General features: G+C 42.9%; 1 protein-coding gene and 1 non-coding gene across 2 annotated transcripts; both read left to right on the top strand.

The window, feature by feature from the left end:
* Positions 1–1,349: 1,349 nt before the first annotated feature.
* On the top strand, positions 1,350–13,137 carry LOC140104300 (small ribosomal subunit protein uS2). Its single transcript, XM_072127778.1, has 8 exons — positions 1,350–1,490; positions 1,684–1,850; positions 4,688–4,806; positions 5,704–5,949; positions 10,497–10,625; positions 11,078–11,234; positions 11,304–11,339; positions 12,974–13,137. The coding sequence occupies exons 2-8, from the start codon at positions 1,718–1,720 to the stop codon at positions 13,075–13,077; spliced, it is 924 nt and encodes a 307-aa protein (XP_071983879.1). The 5' UTR covers positions 1,350–1,490; positions 1,684–1,717; the 3' UTR covers positions 13,078–13,137.
* LOC140105288 (small nucleolar RNA SNORA62/SNORA6 family) lies at positions 6,585–6,739 on the top strand. Its single transcript, XR_011850527.1, has one exon. It is a non-coding gene; the product is annotated as a small nucleolar RNA SNORA62/SNORA6 family (small nucleolar RNA).
* Positions 13,138–23,789: the final 10,652 nt, after the last annotated feature.

Raw genomic sequence — 23,789 nt, 5'->3', positions numbered from 1 at the left:
GTGTGCTCCATGCTGCAGATTCACAGGCTGTTACAAGGTCTCCTTCCTTTGGCAGCTAGAATCTATCACAGTAGGGGCACAAAGTGCTCCTGCACAGTGTAACAATGCGAAGCTGCTGGACCAGGGGCCTCTGGAAACACATCTAGGAGCCTGTTGGGATCATTAGAATTTTAAAAGTTGATTTTAGGAGGATGGAGGCCATGGATGATCAATATAAGAAGATCATGATGGTAGATTTCCTTCCCGCATCCATCTCTGCCCCCTACCCCGCACCAAGCCCCCGCATCCATCTTTGCCCCCTACCCCGCACGAAGCCCCCGCATCCATCTTTGCCTCCTACCCCGCACCAAGCCCCCGCATCCATCTTTGCCCCCTACCCCGCACCAAGCCCCCGCATCCATCTTTGCCCCCTACCCCGCACCAAGCCCCCGCATCCATCTTTGCCCCCTACCCCGCACCAAGCCCCCGCATCCATCTTTGCCCCCTACCCCGCACCAAGCCCCCGCATCCATCTTTGCCCCCTACCCCGCACGAAGCCCCCGCATCCATCTTTGCCTCCTACCCCGCACCAAGCCCCCGCATCCATCTTTGCCCCCTACCCCGCACCAAGCCCCCGCATCCATCTTTGCCCCCTACCCCGCACCAAGCCCCCGCATCCATCTTTGCCCCCTACCCCGCACCAAGCCCCCGCATCCATCTTTGCCCCCTACCCCGCACCAAGCCCCCGCATCCATCTTTGCCCCCTACCCCGCACCAAGCCCCCGCATCCATCTTTGCCCCCTACCCCGCACCAAGCCCCCGCATCCATCTTTGCCCCCTACCCCGCACCAAGCCCCCGCATCCATCTTTGCCCCCTACCCCGCACCAAGCCCCCGCATCCATCTTTGCCCCCTACCCCGCACCAAGCCCCCGCATCCATCTTTGCACCAAGCCCCCGCATCCATCTTTGCCCCTACCCCGCACCAAGCCCCCGCATCCATCTTTGCCCCCTACTCCCCCGCCCCCGCATCCATCTTTGCCTCCCCGGCGCCAAGCCCCCGCAGCCATCTTCACTCTTCTCCATCTGTAACCACGATCCACACGCTGCTATCGTTTTGCCACACATCATCGCTATCTGAACCGCCCCCACCTTTGTGCAGCCAGCATCACCCAACCACAGAATTCAGGCTAAATACCTGCTGTAAGCCTCAGAGAGCGCTCCTCAGGAGCATTTGGCGCCACCATGTGGTCACAGCACATCACGTGGCTCAGTGACGTTATAGGATTAGGCCGTTACTAAATAACATGGCAGCTGCTGGCTTCCGACATTTAGCAGACAGGAGGCGCGGCAGTGTAATAAGTTTACCTCGCATTGGTCGGCTGCTGATTGGATACATATAAAAGTGTGCGTCATTGGGCGGTAACTTGGCTATATATACACACTGCTGACGCACCTCCGGTCTTTTTCGCTCCACATTAATTGGGAGGACTTCCATACGGCGTTGTCTCTAGTGAGTGTTCGCTATTTGTGTGGGTTGTGGAGTACGACGCATCGCTGTGATGAATGGAGCGCTGTCTGGAGCTTTGTCTGCTCGGACATGTTTTTCTTTGATACAGGATAGTTGCTCGTTAAAAGCTATTTTAGAAAGTTGGGTGGTAAAAAATGTTGAGCTTGAAGCTATGTAACACATATCTCCCCTTCAGGTTCCCCATCGTTGCTTTCACGGGGTGTTTAACAATGTCCGGAGGTCTTGATGTCCTGCAAATGAAGGAGGAAGATGTCCTTAAGTTCCTGGCGGCAGGGACACACTTGGGTGGGACTAACCTTGATTTTCAAATGGAGCAGTATATCTACAAAAGGAAGAGTGATGGTCAGTGGAATGTCTGTGTATGGAGGCTTTAATATGTGTTCTGCCAAGTCTGTCAGTAGTTTGAGGTTTCTGATGGTCCTGTGTCTGTTTAAATTACAATTATATTTTGTAAGGCTGCATAACAGTAACTTGTCATGGCAGCTGAAGATCTGACAAGGACCTCTGTCTGTTATGTACGGTGGCCTATAAGGCCCAGTAAAAGACTGGGTCTCAGTGACATTTTGCCTAAATGTATGACGGATAAAATACATTGCAAGAAAATAAAACTCCCATCTCTATGTATACTTGTATGTGAAATAAAAGAAGCCCCCCTCCCCCCAAAAAATTGGGGTATTGCATACCTGTATTGTCGGCTGTGAATAAAATAATTTAGTGCTTCCTACCTCCCAAAAATATGTAAAAGAAACAATCATAAAGTCTGATGTACCCTATAAGAGCACTAATCTTGGAGTTGCCCTTTCCCGCACTAAAAATAACCCTCATTTGATTGAGGCTAAGTTACAGCTCTCAGGATATGGCAATACTTTATTAAGAATTTTTGCTGAAGTAGTAAAATGGAAGAACATGTACATGTTTGGTATCTCAATCATACTAACCTATAGAATTTTATGTTTATTATACTGTGTAAACATGTTAATCAAAAACAAGTGGCAAAATGGCTGTTTTATACTGTACAGTTGCAGGAAAGTTGATAATTTGAATAATTGTGCTATTTTTCCATAAAAATTGACCCATTGGAAAATACAAATCTTGCTTAAAAAAAATCTAGACCTCATGTCAGATAGAAAAATAAGTTATGTCTTTTGGAATTTGAGCAGGAAAAAAACTAAAGGAACCCTACCACTATGGATCTATTAAGGTAGTTCTGGTGGTAGGTGCATCTAATGTATGTAAGGATAGCCTTTTTTAGGGCTAATCCTTTACTCCCCTCTTAATCTTTAATCAGGGTAATATGCAAGTTTTCTAAAAGGGCTACTGGGGCATAGAGTAGCTGGAACCACACCCCAGTAGCCTCTTTGATCCTCCTACTCAGATATGTTCAGTGTGCAACTACAAGGAACCGTGCACACTCGTCCACGAAGTTGGAGTTATGGGCATGGGCAGTAGCTCCTGCTTCGGAGTTGAGATTGCACAGCCGCTGGCCTGTGTTCTGCGCATGCACAGGACCACGGCTTTGTGGATGAGTGCGTGCAGCTCCTCATAGCTGTGCACTGAAGATATTTGGGTAGATGGCTACTGGGGTGTGGAGAAGCCGTTCTGTGTAGACTCCGCTCCGGCTATTCTACACACCAGTATACTCTTTAGAAAATTTGCATATAACCCTGATTAAAGATTAAAATTGGGGAGTAAAGGATTAGCCCTTGCATACGTTAGATGTACCTTTTAAGGTAGATCCATTGGTAGGTGCATCTGTAGTGGTAGGTTTCCTTTAAAGGGAACCTGTCACCAGGGACCTCATTTTTCACTAAAGACATGTTGCAGAAGCTTATTACACCTGAAGTGCAAATCTGCCTTTCTGCCTTTTCTAAGCATTTGCATTACAATATAATTGTGAGTTATAACTTACTCTTGCATCCTGACAAAATCCTGGGGTAGTCACAGGGGCTGGACTTTGGTTTAGATGCATTTCAAAAAACATGAGCCTTGTCTGTGTTACTCCTCAGAGCTTAGCCCCCACCTTCGTGCTCTTGTCTAGCTACTCCTGCTTCTTCAGAGGTCACAGCCTGGTGAGATGACATCAGTGGGGGAGGGAGGAGCTGTACAGGAGCACAAAGATGGAGGCAGCCTGCAGCTCAGACAAGTCACATGTTGTTTTTTGAAATGCATCCAAACCAAAGTCCAGCCCCTGTGACTACCCCAGGATTTTGTCAGGATGCAGGAGTAAGTTATAACAGTTATATTGTAATGCAAATGCTTAGAAAAGGCAGATACATGTTTGCACTGCAGGTGTCATGGGCTTTTAGAATCTGTGTTTAGTGAAAATGAGCTCCCTGGTGACAGGTTCCCTTTAAAGGTCCTGAAGGTCATTTTTAACACCTCCATCTGCAGCATATTAACACTGGTAATTTAGTTCATGAATGCATTAGAGCTGCCCTCATTTGCCACATTGGAGAGGTTTTCTCATCAATTTTAGCCCTATCCAGAAGTGGGGATCTCGATGATTAGATCCCCACAGATCACGAGAGCAGGGTTCTGATGGGATCCATTTAGATCCTTCGTCTCTCCCCTATGAGTGGAGTAGACTGCCTCGCATGTCCTTTCTGCTCCATTCATTTCTAGGGAGTTGATGGAGATTGCTTATTTTGAAGCTTGTTTAGTTTTCCTCCCTGTCAATCATCTGTCAGAAGGAAAGATTAGAGCTTTGGTAGCTGCAGTGAGTGTCTGACGCACACTGCCATGGACAGAAAATTTTATAATAAAGACATAAAAGTATTTTTAAAAATCAATTTAGGCAGGTGTGTTCTCCATTTAGGTAGTTTCAGCTTAGTGTTTTTAATTCAAAAAAATAAAAAAAAAATTTCACTTATACAATATCTTCATACGAATTGATTGAAACTAATTTACTAATAAATGCATATAGGTTAATAAAAGCTTATAGATCTATGTGCACTTATGTGATACACATATATACATTCAATTTCATTAGTTTCTATTAACTGATTCATTGGCCATGGCAATCGGTTAGTTTTGGTCCCAAATTAAAGTCCTCTTAAAATCTGTCTGTGGAGTCAAGGTCAAAGAACTATATTAAAAGTAAAGGATTAAAATGATAAATTTTGAAAAGTAAAGTTCTTATTCTGGCAACAAGCATTTATTTCTTAGCAATTTTATTTCAGGCATTTATATTATAAACCTAAAGCGCACATGGGAAAAACTACTTCTTGCTGCCCGGGCAATTGTTGCCATTGAGAACCCAGCTGATGTGTGTGTGATTTCTTCCAGGAACACTGGTCAGGTATGTCAATCCCTCACATTGCATTTTCGGCTTCTCAATACATGGCACAGAATATTAAATGCTGCTACTAAAAACTTCAGTCTGTACCAAAAAGGTTTCATGACTCTTTTATTCCAAATACTGTTTTTTTTTTGTAACTTTAACCCCAATTAAAACAAATAATTGAGAAAAATAAACATTGTTAATTTTTAACTAGCCTAATGCTTTTTTTGTATTTGGTACTAATAAAGTGAAGTAATGGCCCTTAAAGCAGACCTGTCACCCCCAAAATGACCCCCACCAAACATGCCCCCCATAATCTTCTTCCCAGCCCCTTTCTATATTGCCTAAACTTGTTTTAATTTATGTTGGGAAAGTTGTTCCTAAAAGATCTGATTCCCCCCCCCCCCCCCACCAAATAAAAGGTTGATTCTTCATTATCATGTGCTGGCAGCTGATTTATTCATGAGGGGGCCAGCACTCCATGCCCCTCTGTTGCACACTGCTGTCAGTGGGGGCCTGCAAGAGAAGCTGGCAGCATTGTATCCTCCTCGATGCGGCTGTCATGCCTATTTACAGTGCTGGCAGAATGTTACATATTTATCTATAACACACATGTCAGACCATGCAGAGGAGTGCTGGCCCCCTCATTATGGAAAGGATTATCGGGTCATGTTTGGTGAGGTTCTTTTTGGGGTGACAGGTCCTCTTTAAACAACTATATAAAAATACCCAGTTTCAGGCCTTGTCATTAAGGAGGTTTTCCCTCTTCCGTAGGTGTTGAATAAGTTGTTTTGTATGGCTGTCATGGAGCTCTACTGTACAAAGTGATTTTCTTAGGTAACTAGTCTGTTATCAGTCACAAGTTGTGTGCAAGTCCTATATAACTTTTTATTCCCACCTCCCCCTTTCCTACAGAGAGCAGTGTTGAAGTTTGCATCTGCATGTGGAGCCACACCAATTGCTGGAAGATTCACTCCTGGTACATTTACCAACCAGATTCAGGCTGCCTTCCGTGAGCCACGTTTGCTGGTTGTAACTGACCCACGAGCTGATCATCAACCTCTTACAGAGGCATCTTACGTGAATATTCCCACAATTGCCCTCTGCAATACGGATTCTCCTCTACGCTATGTGGATATTGCTATTCCCTGTAACAACAAGGTATGAAATGGGTGCATTTAAGCTTATATAGAAAAACTTTTGTCTCCAATCTTAAGTAGCTTATATGGGGCCATTGGCCTCTCGCATCAGTTAAATGATTAACACCCACGGTCAGTGCCAGTTTTGTATAAATATGTGAGCCCTCTAAGTACATCCTTAAGGGCATGACATGCAGGTAACTCAATATGCAATAAAATAAGAATCTACAAAGAACACCAGTTAAATTTAGAAATTCTATTCTGCAATTTAGAGACATAAAGATAATGTAATTAAGTGCTATGTTTCCAAGGGTGCTGTCACGTGTTTAACTGATGGTAGAAGTCCAGCATTACATGCTCATTTCCTTATGCACATTGTTTTTGGTGCATGAAAGGCATATTTGCTAAGGAAATGACTTGACTAGATGAAAAATATGTAAAGAAGCCAGAGTTGCTCAGGTTGACATTGCCAGAGCGCCTCTTGGCATTGACAGTTTATAATTTATGCAATTTGGTCTGGTTGCATTTGTCGTGATCTTTTCCAGCTTCATGCAACTTGTACAGATTTCACCTCCATTATTTCAATGACTTGAAAGTCATTGTAGGAATCTACAATTTATGTAAAATGGTAACGGTCTGATCTTATAATCATTGTTTATTGCACACTGTTAGAGCTTGGAGATGAGGCTACATATGGCCCATGAACTCTGAGTGTAGGATGTGTGCTACATAAACACTGGCAGATTCAGTTTGACACCATATGGGCATTATGGCTTTCATGACTGGAGTTTTTAGTAATTCTTGCCACATTACTATTGTGTTCTCGTTGTAGGTCATAAAGGAATTTATGCCACGAGTTACTTATAAGCTGGACATGACATTAATGTGTATTGTTATAGATTGTAACTACAATTTTTGAACATTTTAACATTAACAGCCTCATATTTATAGGATACAAGAGGTCACTATCATCATGATTATGATCCTTGTACATAATTACAATACCAGGAGTCCGGATCTGTCCATAAAATATTCACATGTGATTTTACAAACTTCTATCTTTAATACTGTAAGCAGACAAGACTCTGCACAGCATTGGATTTTTGCTATCCGTGACCCATCTGAATTCTATAAGTTTGTCTGCCTTTATAACTGAAAGTTAGTCATTTTATAAGAGTGGACACAATTTGACTTGTGAATCTAGCAGTTCTTACCATTTAACTTGTAGCATGTGAAGCAAAGTTCTGCGAGATGTGGCACCATGTCTTATATTGGTGGAGTGGTACAGATGTATGGTAGGCATAGAACCTGTCACTTGGTTTGGGATCCATAATTAAGCAGCATATCCTGTGCTGCTGGAGATTGCAACTGAAACCTTGTAACCCTAGTCTTGTCTGACCCAGCATCCACTGCTGACAAGCTCCGGGCCGTGTTGTATGCAGAAATATTTACTTAAACTTTATGTAAATGAGCCAGAGGTTCAGCTACCCGAGCGCCTCTTGGTTCCGGCAGAACCTAATGCATACACGCCCCCTAATCTTCAGTGCTGGTGGAAAGTGCATGAAAGGTAGTTCCTGTGAGATTAGCAGACAGCTGTGTGTCGTCAGCGGCTGTCTGCAGCACTTCCTGTCGAAGGTGGGGGGGGGGGGGGGTTGGGAGCATGCATATGAGGTTCCTCCAGAGCCAGGAGGCACTCAGATAGCTGAACAGCGAGCGCCTCCGGCTCGCTTACATAGTTTTGAAATAAATATTTCTGCTGAGCCCTCTTCATACAGATGGGCTTTGCTGCATATCGCAGCAAAGACCCATCTCAAACACCCGTGGTCAGTGCTTGCACCGATCACGAGTGTTAACCATCTCTTTGCCGGTGGCACTGGAAGCATGGCGGCGCATGGGCGCCACCATCTTACCTTCGATCGTCGCTCCCCGAACCTCATCGGGGGCAGCAATCGGTTGGATCCGAGGCTACATAGCTTCTGCATATCCATTACAATGAGCCTGTGGTGCATTGTAATGTGTAGTGTGCAGAATTGCCATATATTGCAATACTGTTGTATTGCAGTATATGGTAGGAACGATCAGACCATTCAGGGTTAATGTAACCCAATTGGTCTAAGAAATAGTGGAAAAAAAAGTACTGTAAAAAAATAAAATAAGTTTAAATCGCCCCCCCTTTCCCTAGAACTGATATAAAATATAATAAATAGTAAAGATCAGACACATTGGGTATCGCCACGTCCCAAAATGCCTGATCTATCAAAATATAAAAATGGTTATTGACGGCAGTGACCGCCGAGACGGAAAATTCGTTTAATTTTTGAAAATGTATTAAAACGCAATAAAACCTGTGTAAATTTGGTATCACCGCGATTGCGCTCCAAATAACCTCTACTTTATTTGGTTCGGTGCAGAGTCAGTCGAAAAACTGAGCCCACAAGAACGACGTACACACGTTTTTTTAAATTTTTCCATATTTGGAATTTTTTTATGGCTTCCCACTACATGGCATGGAATAATAAATAACGCATAAAATAAGCCCTCACACAGCGGAAAAATTAAAGTTATGGATTTTTGAAGATGGAAAACGAGAAATGAGCTAAAATACCCTGCGTCCTTAAGGGGTTAAATGCGGTTTTTATCAGTTTTTTAAAAATATTAAAAAAAATGTTAGAGTTAAATGTAAACAAAACTAATCGGTTGCACAGACCCATGAATGGTACCAAGAAAATTTACAGCTCATTGGGCAAAAAAGCCATCAACTAGCTCAATTGGTGGAAAAAAGTTACAATGCATAAAATGATCACTTTTGTTGATTTTTGATCACCTTTTTTTAATATACTTCTTGTTGGGTAGGAAGCCCTAAAATAACAATTTAGCTTGGTGGTGGTGTGTGTTTTTTTTTTTTTTTTTTTTTTTTTTTTTTTTTGCTGCCCCTCTACGGACAATAGAAAAAAAATGACAATTGAAGAGGCCCATTAAAAAAATCAATTCCTTATGGCATTGGTGAAAAGTCACTTAACACCTTCACAACTGAGGGCTAAATAGTCCTCGTGCTGCAGAGGTATGGAGAAAGCTCACAAGCTGAGCTCTCTCCATACACAGTGGGTGTCGGCTGTATAACACAGCTGACTCCTGCCTGTTACTGCTGCAGTTGGTGCTGGCACAGATTGCGGCAGTTAACCTGTTAAGTGCCACGGTCAAACCCGACTGCGGCACCTAACTTGCCTTTACATGGACGCCGCCATATTGGTTGTCTGATCGCCGCCCCCTGTGACTTCATTGGAGGGTGGTGAATATTTGCCTACAGTCTCAAAAAGAAGTACAGAGCAGGCGCCTCCTGTGTGAAATCTGCTTAAGATATATCTAGTTTACATAACAATTCATTGTGCGTGCCTTCTCTTGTTGTACAATCGGTTCAACACGTTTACAAGCGTGGGTGAAAACTATTTAGTGAGTCCAGCAGCCTTCCTGGTCTCTGTGATGGATCATCTGAGGAGCGTGTGTCATGGGTAGGTAAGCTGTCTCCAGGGTGTTTTCAGCGGCAGATAAGAATCTTGGTCTTGTATTAAGGTTTCTTTATTAGCTTTAGGCAACATGGTTCAAGCCTGGACCTGGCTCTTCCTCAGTTACATGAAGCTACATGTAATGGAGGAAGAGCCCGGTCCGGGTTTGAAACTAGTCTTGCCTAAAGCTAATAAAGAAACCTTAATATAAGACAGGTTCTTGTTCTGAGTACCTGGTGCCAAAAACGCCCTGGAGACAGCTTGCCCACCCAAGCCTACAGTTTCATTGAGACTTGTAGGCTTGCCATGTGCAATTATCTCTAATGACCAGCAGATGGCAGGCTATTAGAAATCATTGTAATATTTCTATATACTGCAATACAGTAGTATTGCAGTGTATATAGTATTAGCAATCGGATCCTGCAGGGTTAAATTACCCTGTAGGGTCTGAAATAATAATAAAAAATGTAAATCTTCTCTCCCCCCCCCCCCCCCCCTTCCCTAGATCACATATAAAAGCAAATAAACTGTAAGAATCATAAACCTGTGTGGTATCGTGTCCCAAAATGTCTGATCTAGGAAACATAACGATTTTTCCCGCTGTTTAACCCCGTAATGGAAAATGGTGCCCTAACTCCAAAGTGGCGCTTTTTTGCCATTTTGAAAAAAAAAAAAAATGTAGACCAAAAAATGTCTTGTGAAAATGTAGTTCATTAAACTTTTTTTTTTTTTTTTTACAATAGAGCAGCTACTGTAATTGGAAAAGTCACTCTTAACTCTACCCCCCTGCCTCCTTTCACTAAAGTTCTGCAGCTTCAGAGGGAAGGGTTTTGGGGAGGCAGTTGTATTTCTGAAAACAGTTAAGGTACAAAAATAGGCTGTAAAAGCCCAAACATTCTTATGGCTTGGGTTTACCGATGAGGCTGTCCTGAATAGGAAGCTAATGCAGTGGCAGGTAAACTATCATAAGTTTGTTCTTTGAAACTTCCTTTAAAAAGTATTTGCTTTTTTTTTTATTCTTAAACACTACTTTTAAAATTTAGCTGAATTGTTCTATTTTATTTAGGGAGCTCATTCAGTTGGTCTTATGTGGTGGATGTTGGCCCGTGAAGTTCTCCGTATGAGAGGCACAATATCTCGTGAACATCCATGGGAGGTCATGCCTGATCTTTATTTCTACCGTGATCCAGAAGAGGTTTGTACTTAAAACCAAGTTTGTATGATTCTGGCACCACTGAACTTCAATGTTTTTTGTCCTTATTGTTCTGATGCTATATAAGCTCTGTGGTGACACAGGCAATGCCAAGCTATTGGAAATTACCTTAAACACATTTCCAGACAGGTTGTTCATTCCACCAATCCGACTTGGTGCTTAAATAGTATATTTTGTGTTCATACTACCCTGAAATATGATAATTGGGCACTTTTGTAGTTGTCCTGGGGCACAACTTCTTTAGACCCCGCTCTTGAATTGAGCTATGCTGATTAGCTCTCAACTGATTTTCCTTGTAACTCGGGTCTAGAAACGTGAGCTATACAGAATGCCTTTTTAAGAGTTCAAGTGCAGTTGAGCAGTCCTTTTTGGCATGGAGTGAGATTTACTTATAGCATTTAGTGCTTGAATTTGACCACTCCCCCTATTTTCAGATTGAGAAAGAAGAACAAGCAGCTGCTGAGAAGGCTACAACAAAGGAAGAATACCAGGGAGAATGGACTGCACCTGTTGCAGAATTTAATACAACGGAAGTTGCTGACTGGTCAGAGGGAGTGCAGGTTCCTTCAGTGCCCATTCAACAGTTTCCTGGTATGTAGCTGTGGTTTGTTTGAAATGTTGCAAAATATTGAATGGATTTTAATAAAACTCTCCTTTTAGATCGCCCTGAACTTGCTGCAGCTCCAAAAGTTCCAGGTAATTTTTTTTTTAAATTGTTTAACTTCTGTATATTGGTACTGGATATCCCTTGCAAATAAACTCCACACAGGGAAATTCAATCTCATGGTAGTTATCACATTTTCTTATTGGTTATGTGTTTAAAATGTAAAAATGGATAAAAGTTGGAGAACCTGACATTTAAATTAGCCCTGCCAAATTAAATAACTCAAACTGATTAGTCTCTCTCATGGCAATTGTATGCAACTCTTCTGATGCGAGTCATAACACTAAGTGAATCCTGCATAATAAATTTTACTTGAATTGCCCTGCCTCATTGTCCCTGATTGACAGATCTTGCTGCCAGTACATGGTGTCGTGTGGAACATTGAGACATCTGTTACAACATTGGGCTTTTAATGTCATGTGACCAGGTTGATGTAGTCAGGATATCATGTATTGAGCGAATGTGTCCTGCTTGGCCAGCCGCTCCCATGTACTTCTCCCAATGCAGTATACCTCCTCACCAAACGGCGCTTCTGGTCATGTGACCAGGGTGATGGCCAAGTTACTTAACCCCATAACATTTGCATGTATTACAATATATTGTGAATTTACTGCATAAGATTGTTCTGTGATGGCCAGGGCTGTCATGGATATGGATTTTTGATCATGGGTGTTTCAGACAGATTTCTGATGTGTTATTTAGCAGCAACACTTAAGTATGGAGAAGTCTCAGCTCTCCATAATACAGCACTAGTTGCTATGCTGTTAACCAACTATAGAGGAATTCATTTACAAATGTATTTGTGCACCTAACATTGATTTATGACATTGTCTAATTTAGAATTGGGAACTAGTGCAAAAAATTTTGTACACTTTGATCTAGTTCAAGTATGTGCCATCAGGCCCCAAGCACACAACATATATGGCGGTTGTATGGAAGCCATATAGCCTCCATACAAGTGCATGGTTAAGTGACCACATGCAGGTCTCCATACCTCTTGTAGTGGTTGATTTTGGGAACAATCCATTTGATCTGGTTGGAGTACATTCTGTATGTGCCACTTGAATAGGTGTTCACCATACTGTTGCTACAAAAAAAAGCTTGCTGTAACTTTAGCCAGAAATATGGTGCAACTACTCTTCTCTGTATGGTGAAGTGAGGAGCGCTTACTAGCCTTCTCCAGCCGGCAGTCGTCCAGGTTGTGGAAATGGCCTATGTTCATCTGCATGAGGCTGTAGGCTGGCTTTAACTGAAAAGAATGGAAACTAATTACACTTAAGGAAATCTGAAATACAGATGCCAAATTTTATAGAAGTTGTTACCTTTGACTTGTACTATATTTAAAGCATTCTAAAAGGAAGACCTACTTATTGCTAAGTTTAGGAGAGCAAACATTTGCACTGTTTCCAAACGCTTTGGACCATCCTTTTGTCTTTTCTAAAAACCGCTTCACATGTGACCATGGGTTTAGTGTGGGGTATTGCTAAACTTTGCAGCTGAGCTACAAGGCCAGCATAAACCATAGTATGGTGATGCTTTTGGGTAAGTCATGCTTTATAAACTTTAAGAATCCTTAGAAGATTTTTGTAAGGAAAATTTACTGTTATGAAAAATCTTGCTTGGTGTCCACATAAGAATTCACTTCCATTTTTAACTTTTTTCTTAGCTGCAGAAGACTGGAGTACACAGCCTGCTAGTACAGATGACTGGTCTGCAGCCCCAACTGCTCAAGCATCTGAGTGGGTTGGAACAACAACTGAATGGTCTTAAGAAAATTCCTTTTATTTGCTTAATTTTGGCTATATAATTAAAACCTCCTTTCAAGGCAAACCTAGTTGTGCATCTTCATTAAAATGTCTGCATAATGCACGTTGACTTGTATAAATGGTTAAAACCTTGAACACTTGAACATATGGATGTTTTTTGAGATGCTAATGTCATACATGTTACTTGATTGTAGATTAAAAACATAACTAATCACCTAAATTTTTCAAGGACACCTGTCATCAGGTCTGTCACTATTTCTGTCACTACTACCTGTTGGAGCAGCTCACATGTATCCATCCCAGCCTTTACTGTATGAAATAACTAGATAATAATTGTAAAATCATATTTTCCCCTTCACCACGACGGCACCAACCAGAGGGATCCGCCCCCAGGGACAGGAAACCTGAGCATAAAAAACATGCTCCTCCTATTCTGCCTCAGTGGTTTCCTGTCCCTGGAAGGGACCTGAGCGTGGGCTGGTGAGAACCCCTGGTTGGTTCCGCCGGGTGCCCATAGAATCGGACTCACCGTGGTTGAGGGCCGCTGGGCGTCTCTGCGGTGAAGAACGCCGGCTCCACGCGAGCCTCTCCTCTCCTCCCTGTCCTGGCGCGGCCTTCTCCTCACACGCTACCAGTTCCGGGATTCGCGCGACCGGAAGTGGTCACACTTCACTTCCAGGTCACATCAGCGTACTGCCCGGACCAGAGGAAAGCGGCAGAAAAACAGGGGGGAGCCCCGGTGGGATAGTCCACCGGGATATAGCTGACAGGTTGGGCTCTTTGTATTATACATGTGTATATGTAGAAGGAAAACCGGAGCCAACACATCAGCTGTGGACCGGAAGGGGGTGTGGCCCGACTGGTTTTAATTTAAGCGCCATGCAACAGGAAGCATGCGTTGCTTTACAGCGTGGGCCAGGAGAATGGCGGATAAGCGTGAGCTCCCTGAAGAACCCAACTCCGGTAATGAGGGTGTGGTGAGTTACCCTATGGGGCATTTTTCTTACACACACTAATGTTCTGATTGAAATCCTTTCTTAATGGTTTTAGGGAGAAGATGCTCCCAAGAAAGCCACTAGGAAAACACACCGCAGAGAATGTAGGATGTGCAGTAGGAAGTTGCCGTCTGGTTATGAAAAGAATACGTGTACTTCCTGTATTGGAAAGATAATCTCTGAGGAATCCTCCTCATGGTTTGAGACCCTTCGTTCAGTAATAAGAGAAGAGGTCCAATTGACAGTAAAAGAAACTATTAATCCGGCGCCTATATTACCGGTCCCTCCACTAACTACAGGCCTGGAGGACCCTTCAAATTCTGAGGAAGAGGGTATAATTCGAGATGAGACAACCTCTTCGGTCTCTGAGGAGGAACTGACGGGACGTCCTTTATTCCTAATGGAGGACACTGATCGGTTATTAAAGATGATTAGAGCCACTATGGACATTGAGGAAAAGAGAACCAAAATCGGTCCAGGACATTATGTTTGAAGGTTTAGCGGAAAAGAAGCACACTTTTCCCATTCATAACACTATTTCCACATTAATTTCAAAGGAGTGGGAAATCCCTGACAAAAAATCATTTTCCAGAGCAATTAATAGGAAATATCCTTTTGATTCAGAGCCTACTTCATCCTGGGGCCCTCCACCAAAGGTGGATGCTTCTATCATAAAGATGGCCCGTGGGGCTTTTTTTACCCTTTGAAGATATTAGCTCCTTAAAGGATCCTTTTGATAGGAAAGCAGATGGATACCTTAAAAAAAACTTGGGAATCCTCAACAACTGCGTTTAAACCGGCTGTGGCAGCCGCTTGCGTGGCCCGAGCAGTATTGATGTGGTTAGACCAATTGGGGAATGATATACACAATAAAGTCCCTAGAGAAAATCTGCAGGCTTCTATAGCAAATATACAGAAAGGAGCAGCTCTTTTAGCAGACGCCTCGGTTTATAGCCTGAGACTATCAAACTCTGCAAGAAGAGCCCTGTGGCTAAGAGACTGGTCGGGCGATTTGGCCTCTAGAAGTAGACTGTAGTATACCCTGTAGTGGAAATTTTCTATTTGGTCCCATCTGATGATTTGCTAGAAAAAGCGGGGGATAAGAAAAAAGAATTCCCTTCCTCTTATGTTCCCTACAAATCGAGATCCTTTAGGTCCTTTCGTAGGTCAAGGTTTGAAAGGAGAGAGAAAGACCCTAGACCAAATTCCTCCAGACCACCTCAAAGGAATAGAGGGTTCTTGGTTAACCAATCTCTGAATCAGTCCAAGCTGGCCCGTTCCCACCCACAATGACATGAGGCCCCAGGTAGGAGGAAGACTCTCCTTTTTCCTCCCGGCCTGGAAGACAATATCAAACAGCAACTGGATCCTAAGTGCCATCTCACAGGGGATAACCTGGGACTTTGTAATCCTGAATCTCTGAGGAGGGAGAGTTATAAAGGTCCCATCAGGAAAAGGTGGACTAGCAATGATGTCAGAAATTGCTACACTTTCCAAAAAGGTACTGTGCCAGGTACCGTTGGGAGAAAAGGGTCAAGGGTTTTACTCAACCCTATTCTGGGTGGAAAAAACCAACGGGTCATTAAGAGCTATAATAAATTTAAAGGGCTTAAATTCTCATCTTCAAATTCCAAGTTTCAAAATGGAAACTTTAAAGTCTGCGGTAAATCTGTTATCCCCAGGATGTTTTATGGCGTCGATAGACCTTGCAGACGCTTATTACCATATTCCAATTCATCCGGGATACCAGAAGTACCTAAGACTTGCAGTTCAGATAGATCAAAGAATCTTGCATTTCCAATTCAGAGCACTTCCCTTTGGCATAGCTATCGCACCAAGGGTTTTTACAAAGATTATTTCAGAAATGGCAACCTTTATAAGAAAAGATCCAGGTCTGTTCATCCCATACTTAGACGATTTCCTACGGGTAGGTTCTTCAGAACAGGCAGTAAGGGATCAGGTAGACAGGGTATGCAGAATCCTAGATTTCTTAGGTTGGGTCAAACCTAGAAAAATCTTGTATAACCCCGTCAACACAAAAAAGATTTCTGGGTGTGCTGCTGGATTCTCAGTGTCAAAAATCCTTCCTTTCTCTAGAGAAACAAGAGAAAATTACAAAGGGGGTAACCGATTTAGTCTCTACTCCCGAAATCTTCATCAGAGGGGCCATGTCTCTCTTGGGTTGTCTGGTAGCAAGCATTCAGGCGGTCCCCTGGGCTCAGTATCATACAAGGGGACTCCAGAATTTTCTCCTCAGTACATGGGACAAGTGTCCAGCATCCCTAGACACGATAATAAGAATTCCCGATGTAGTGCTCAGATCTCTAGATTGGTGGCTAATACCCCAAAACCTAAGACAAGGTCTCCCATGGGTGTTAAGCTGGGAAAGGATTATTATTACAGATGCCAGTCCATGGGGATAGGGGGCTCATGTAGAAGATCAGTCTTTTCAGGGCAGCTGGGAACCTCAGGAGGACGGTCTATCCTCCAATGGAAAAGTTATTGGCAGTACTAAAAGGGCTAAAAGCGGCACTTCCACTCTTACGGGATCAGGGGGTGTTAGTAAGGTCAGACAACACCACGACCGTAGCCTACATAAACAAACAAGGTGGTACAAGAGATTTACACCTAATGCAGATTACCTCTCAGATCTTTCAGCTGGCAGAGTTACACCTCAAATCCCTAAGCGCAGTACATATAAGAGGTACAGAAAATGTCCAGGCAGACTTTCTGAGCCGAAATATCATTTGCCAAGGGAATTGGGCTCTGAACAAGACAATGTTCCACATGATAACAAAATTGTGGGGGTATCCAGAAATAGACCTCTTCGCCGACAAAGGAAATCGGAAAGTAAAAAGCTTCTTTTCCCTAAATTACAAAGACAATCCCCTAGCCATAGATGCATTTTCCTAGAACTCGGGACATTACCATCTACTATATGCCTTCCCTCCCATGGTGTTAATACCAAGAACCTTGGGAAAGATAAAGCGGGACAGAGCAAAAGTGATTCTCATTGCCCCATTTTGGCCACGCCGTGCTTGGTTTTCAAGTCTCAGGGATATGTCGATCGCAGACCCATGGATACTGCCCGACAGGAAAGACTTGTTATTCCAGGGTCCTATCTGTCATCCACAGGTAAAGGGGCTTCATCTAACGGCATGGCTATTGAAAGGTTGATCCTACAAAATGGGGGCCTTTCTTCTCGGGTAATATCCACCCTGCAAAATAGCAGGAAGCCTATCACCTACAAAATTTATCTAAGAACATGGAAGGCTTTCTTTTCATTTGTAGGAAATCATGATCTACACATAGATAACCCAGACTTTAAACTTTTATTCTAAATTTCTTAGTCTTGAAAAAGGTTTAAAGCCAGCAACTTTGAAGGTTCAGGTGTCAGCCTTAGCAGCTCTTTTCGACCAGGATATAGCTAGTCATCCCTGGATATCTAGGTTTTTTAAGGCCTCAGTGAAACTTTGTCCTTCCATTAGATCTAGACTCCCCCCTTGGGACCTATCACTGGTACTAAAATCATTATCGGGTCCACCCTTTGAGCCTTTAGAAAGTATCTCAATAAAACTTCTTACATTAAAATCAGTATTCCTAACGGCCATTACCTCGGCGAAAAGAGTAGGTGAGGTAGCGGCATTGTCATGTAGACCCCCCTACTTTTCTGTCCTACAGGATAGGATTATTCTAAGACCAGACCCTGAGTTTCTTCCAAAAGTGGTCTCTAATTTTCATAGGTCCCAAGAGGTAATACTCCCATCGTTTTGCACAAATCCTAGGTCAGAAGGAGAAAAATCTTTTCATAACCTCGATGTTAGACGTAGTATTCTCCAATACTTAGATGTTTCAAAATCCTGGAGAAAATCAGATAGTTTATTTGTTCTCTTTTCAGGAAGAAACAAAGGCTCCAAGGCTTCATCTGCAACCATCGCCAGATGGATTAGAGTCACTATACAATTGGCTTATGAAGTGGTCGAGAAATCTGCCCCAGAGAATATTCACGCCCATTCTGCCCGGGCACTAGCTACCTCTTGGGCAGAATTCAGACATGCCTCCTTAGACCAAATTTGTCAGGCTGCATGTTGGTCTACCCCCCACACCTTCTTCAAACACTATCGGGTGAATGTGGCGGGGTCTTCTGAACTTTCTTTTGGGAGGAAGGTTCTCTCCTCTGTTATCCCTCCCTAAAACTTTTCTCTGAAAATCTCTCTGGTTGGTGCCGTCGTGGTGAAGGGGAAAACAGTAGTTACTCACCGGTAATGATGTTTCCTCGAACCACGACGGCACCTGGTATATTCCCACCCGGGTGTTCTTTCCTAAAACTGTGTTTTCTATAAGATGGTTCACGGGTGTCGCCAAAAAAAATAAAATAAAAAAATATATATATAAATTTACGCATACATGGAAAATACATATATATATGTATGTATGTATGTTTCTGATGTACTAATAATATGGCTCTTCCAAGTCTCTGTAAACACTGAGGCAGAATAGGAGGAGCATGTTTTTTATGCTCAGGTTTCCTGTCCCTGGGGGCGGATCCCTCTCTCTGGTTGGTGCCGTCGTGGTTCGAGGAAACATCATTATCGGTGAGTAACTACTGTTTTCTTTTGTAAATGAGGGTCACATGGCCAGAGGCAGTGATGTCACTGCTGTTACCCCTCCCCTCTCCTCCCCCTGCTCATGTCTGTGTGTAGTGTATAGTAAAGCATTGCTAGTGTGTGTTGCATCTGCTGACATGCTGCATCCTCCTAATACACAGACAGACATCAGCTACACAAGTACCTGACATATTCTGCTATAACATGGCTGCCTGGTATCTCCTATATACACACAGGCTGCAGGGGGTGCCAGCACCAGGAAGCATCATTATACAGGTTGTCAGTCAAGCACTGGGGTGTGTCTGTACCTCCCACTCATGAATAAGCTGAACAGCTTGAATATGCTAATGACTCATTGGACATTTCACAGCTCATTTTTCATACAGCTTTAGGACCTCATTGCTTAAGTTTACAGACATGTAGAGGGACAATGAAGAGATAGAGGCAATGCTCTCTAATGGCAGTTTATGAAAATATATTTAGTTTAGGGGGGTTATTTTGCATGACGGGTTCTCTTTAAGCAGATAAATTTGAAAGGAGAATTCTTCAATGCTGATATAAACCAGACCTTTGGAAAATGCTTGTTAACAAGTTGTTTGGTATGGCTGCCTGGAAAGCAACCATGAAACACTTTTTAGGAAGTTTAAAGGGTAGCTCATTTAGAATTATTTTTGATACTGTGGGAAGGGGACAGTTGTGAACATTTTTCTAATATACTTATATACAAATTCTCAGTTTGTCAAGTAAGACTGTAATGTGCCCCTTAGTTACAATGTTACTTCCATGTTGCTAGGGAAAATCTGTCTGCAGGATTGAAGATGCATGGCTCTCTTCTACAGCAGTGAGTGTTAACCCTCTGCCCTCTAAAAATTGTGCTCAAAGCATGCTGCAGCCAAACACCAAGCTGAAAGTGATAGGTTAATCCTCACTGCCAGAGTTGCTTAACCAAACATAAGGAGATTAGATATGAGCTCATGCAGCCTGTTAAGCATCTGTATGGGAGGGAGTCGCTTTATTAACAAATTTTGCTGTTTGAAAAAGTGTTAGAAAAATGTTCGTCATCCTCCCATACACATTTAAAAATCATTTCAAATGATGGTTATGCTTTAACCTTTGTGTTCAACAAAATAGAGATGTGATTTAGAAATTGTAATTTATTTGGAACATGCATTCATTTTGGCCCAAAAATCACATTCACGATGGATTAAAGGAACAAAACTCGCCATAAAGTTTTGATACCAAATTTCTTTGGAGAATGGCAATATCCAATGTGATGGTAAACTGCTGTTGGGGCATGGTAAAGGATTGATGGAAGGGGCACAATTCATACAAGATCTGTCACATTGTACAAGCTATAGCATTTTACATTTTGGGGGGAATGTGGACATCTGCAAGCTTTTCTTGGCTGAGGGATTCACTTTACAGATACTTCATTTGGGTTCTTCTATATATTGAAGATGTTTTTATTAACTCCATGAGGGAGGGGGGAAAACCCACTGCAGTGAAAGTTGTGCACCTGCTTGCTCCTACAATAATTTGTCACATCCCTTCTGGGTTGGATGGTAAGGAGCATCATTCAGTGCTCTGGGTCTGCCTGATGCTTTCATACATAACACCCCTATATATCTATATAGGTGCATAAAAAAAATAGACCCAACAAATTGTGGTACAAGAGGCTTAAATTTTTATTCGGGGTTAAATGAATAACCGTAAATTTGACAAATATAAAATATTGGAATGTATTGTAATGATTATGGCAACTGTACATGAAATCACTGAGCATCGAATTCCCTGCTAATAAAACATGACAAATGCTGTAGCTCTACGGTGCAGGGAATGTATGAAGAGGGCTCACGGGCTGAGTCCTCTTCATACAAGGGTGGGGGTTGTTGCATATTGCAGCAAACCCCCACCACTATTAACCCTTCCGTTGCCGCCGGCAGCATTTAAAAGGCGGCGGCGCTTGGGCGTAGCCATCTTTATTCTGATCGTCGCTCCCCCGAATGCCATCGGGGGGGGGGGGGGCGGTTGGCGGCAATCGGTTGCCATGGTAGCCTTGGGTCTTTGTTTGACCTGAGGCTAAATGGCTTCTGCAGATTCGTTACAATGAGCCAGTGGCTCATTGTAACGAATAACATGCAAAAATGCCATATGTTGCAATACAGAAGTATTGCAGTATATGGTAGAAACGATCTGACCATATAGGGTTAATGTACCCTAGATGGTCTAAGCAATAGTGAAAAAAGTTTAAAAGATTAATATTAAATTCAAATCCACCCCCCTTTCCCTAGAACTGATATAAAACATAATAAACAGTAAAAATCCGACACATGAGGTATCGCGGCGTCCCAAAATGACCGATCTATCAAAATTTAAAAACTGTTACGGATGGCGGTAACCTCCGAGACGGGAAATGGCGCCCAAATGTCCGAAATGCAATTTTTACACCTTTTTACATCACATAAAAAATGGAATAAAAAGTGATCAAAATGTCGCACAGACCTCAAAATGGTAGCAATGAAAACGTCGGCTCATTTAGCAAAAAAAATGACACCTCACACAGCTATGTACCCCAAAGTATGAAAGTTATTAGCGTCTGAAGATGGCAATTTTTTTTCTTTTTTTGTACTTATTTGTTTAATTTTTGAAAATAAATTTAGTATCACCACGATCGTACCGAACCAAAGATTAAAGTAGAGGTGTTATTTGGAGCGCACAGAAGAACGTGGCGCAGTGGTTTTTCAATTTGGAATTTTTTTCCAGCTTCGCAGTACACCGCATGTTAAAATAAATATTACGGAAAAATTTAAATGTTACACACAAAATAAGCCCTCACACAGCTCTGTACACGTAAAAATGAAAAAGTTATGGGTTTTTGAAGGTGGAGAGCGAGAAATGAGCGAAAATATCCTGCGTCCTTAAGGGGTTAAAGTGAAATTCTGTGGTCAAACTGCCCACCCCCCAAGTGACTTTTAATCATATTTGCTGCAACCTACATCGTCCTGCTCTGGAAGCATTCTATGCAAATAACTCTGAAGAAATTATTAACTCCTCACCGCCAATGAGACCGCACCCTCCTACATCCACTCAGATCTTACCGGAGCTCCCCCTCACCTCCCGCCATTTTGCCTCCCTCAGATAAAGGGCACCAGAACTGACTGGCCAGAATTGCCATCCCCGGCAGCATCCATGCTCCAGAGAAAGGCGGGGAGGCCACTTGACACGGGGGTATCCCCTGCCCCTCGAAAAAAAGTACAAGAGGTCACCACACAAGTTATACCAGGGATAGGTACGATAAACGATACTGCAACGATAAAGAGGTGGGAGAGCAACAAGCTGAATCAGAGCTGGAGGAGCCACACATATGGGGCTCAGAAGATAGCCTAGGGGCAACCCTCTCCCTATCACAATTTGCCCAACATACTCTGACAGTTGAAGAGGCACTACCCACCCCCACAGGGCTTTTGCAGAATAACATGGACTCCTGCTGGAAATTTCACAATTTTTAAATAGCTGTTGAAGATCTTGCCTTGTTGGGAGGCTAATTTCTGAAGTAAAGGGGGCCTGCCGCTCTGAAATAGCATCGGTCCGCCAGGACCTGCAGCATATAGCCTCGAGAGTGGAAACCCTGGAGGGGGACCACGACACTACTAGGGGGTATGTCTCACAACTTCAGTCCACAGTTGCTGATCAGTCGGAGGCGCTTAGAGCAAAGAAATAACATACGAATCCGGGGGATGCTGGAGTCCATAATGGATGCAGATATTCCACAGACACTTGAAAATCTCCTTAGCTCGATACTGGGCAGACCGGCTACACACAAAATCAAGCTGGACCGAGCTCACAGAGCTTTGCGCCCTAAGGGACTAACTCCGCAACCGCGGGATATTATATGTTGTGTACATGACTTTCTCACCAAAGAAGCGATTGTGGCAAAAGCGAGAATAACGAGAGACTTTAAATTTGTAGGTTCCCAGGTGCAATTGTTTAAAGACCTCTCATGGCTTACACTTCAAAAAAAGAGGCACCTGCGACCTCTACTGGCGGTTCTGAGAGAGCACCAGATACCTTATAGATGGGGATATCCTTTCTCCCTTACAGCAAGAAGAGATGGGCATTCAGCCACTTTACACACGCATGCGGAACTGAAACACTTCTGCAACTGCCTGATTGTGAGATAGGTCTCCCTCTGCCTTCACCCCCACCTGCCTGGCAGCCGGTCCAGACAAGAAAGAGACACCCTCCATGTATTAAGTCACCGCCAGGGGGGTCCCCAACTGCAGCGTTGAATACCTGACTCCTCATTACGGATGGACTGCAGAGTCGAATTCTGGCGCAGATGGTGGTCTGCAACACTGTGTACTTTTTCTAATTCTTTTTGATATCTTTCCTCTTTTCTCTTGTTTTTTTCTCCTGAAGAGTTATAATAGTCTCCTAAAAGGTTTATAAGGTGGTTTAGATAATATGTTTATTAGAAAAAGTGCAAGTACCCAGATAGTTGCTGGAGACTGGGTGGGATGCAGGGGGGGGGGGGGTAGAGTGGTTTTTCTCTTGTCGGTGTACGGTTCACCTCCCTGGGATTCAGAGGGTTGGCACAGGGAATGGGAGACTGGTGCCATTTTTCCCAAAATCAGGTACTTTCCCAACTCAGTTTTCATTACTTTTCGTGTTTTTTTATGTGCTTTTTGCTTAAATTAGGTTCTATGTTTAATGTCTTATGTGGTTCCCCCCTTCCTCTTGTTTTATCCTTTCCCTAGGAATTGCAGTCTACTCAGAATCAATGATGATATATTGGCTGACCGGTCATACCGCTGATGGTTCTGGTCTCAAATGGGTTCAATGGGGGTGAGCATGACTGAAAAGCTATAATTTACTTATATTTTATCAAATGGTTAACTGTGTTACGTTGAATGTTAAAGCTTTAACACTAATATTAACCCCTTAAGGACGCAGGGTTTTTCGGCTCATTTCTCGCTCTCCAACTTCAAAAATCCATGACTTTTTCATTTTTACGTGTACAGACCTGTGTGAGGGCTTATTTTGTGCGTAACAAATTTTACTTTCCCGTAATTTTATTTATTTTAACATGCCATGTACTGCGAAGCTGAAAAAAA

Source organism: Engystomops pustulosus, chromosome 10 (genome assembly GCF_040894005.1).
Source record: "Engystomops pustulosus chromosome 10, aEngPut4.maternal, whole genome shotgun sequence".
Taxonomy (NCBI): Eukaryota; Metazoa; Chordata; class Amphibia; order Anura; family Leptodactylidae; genus Engystomops; species Engystomops pustulosus.
Note: the sequence above shows the minus strand (reverse complement) of the source record. Positions and strands in the feature narration are given on the sequence as shown.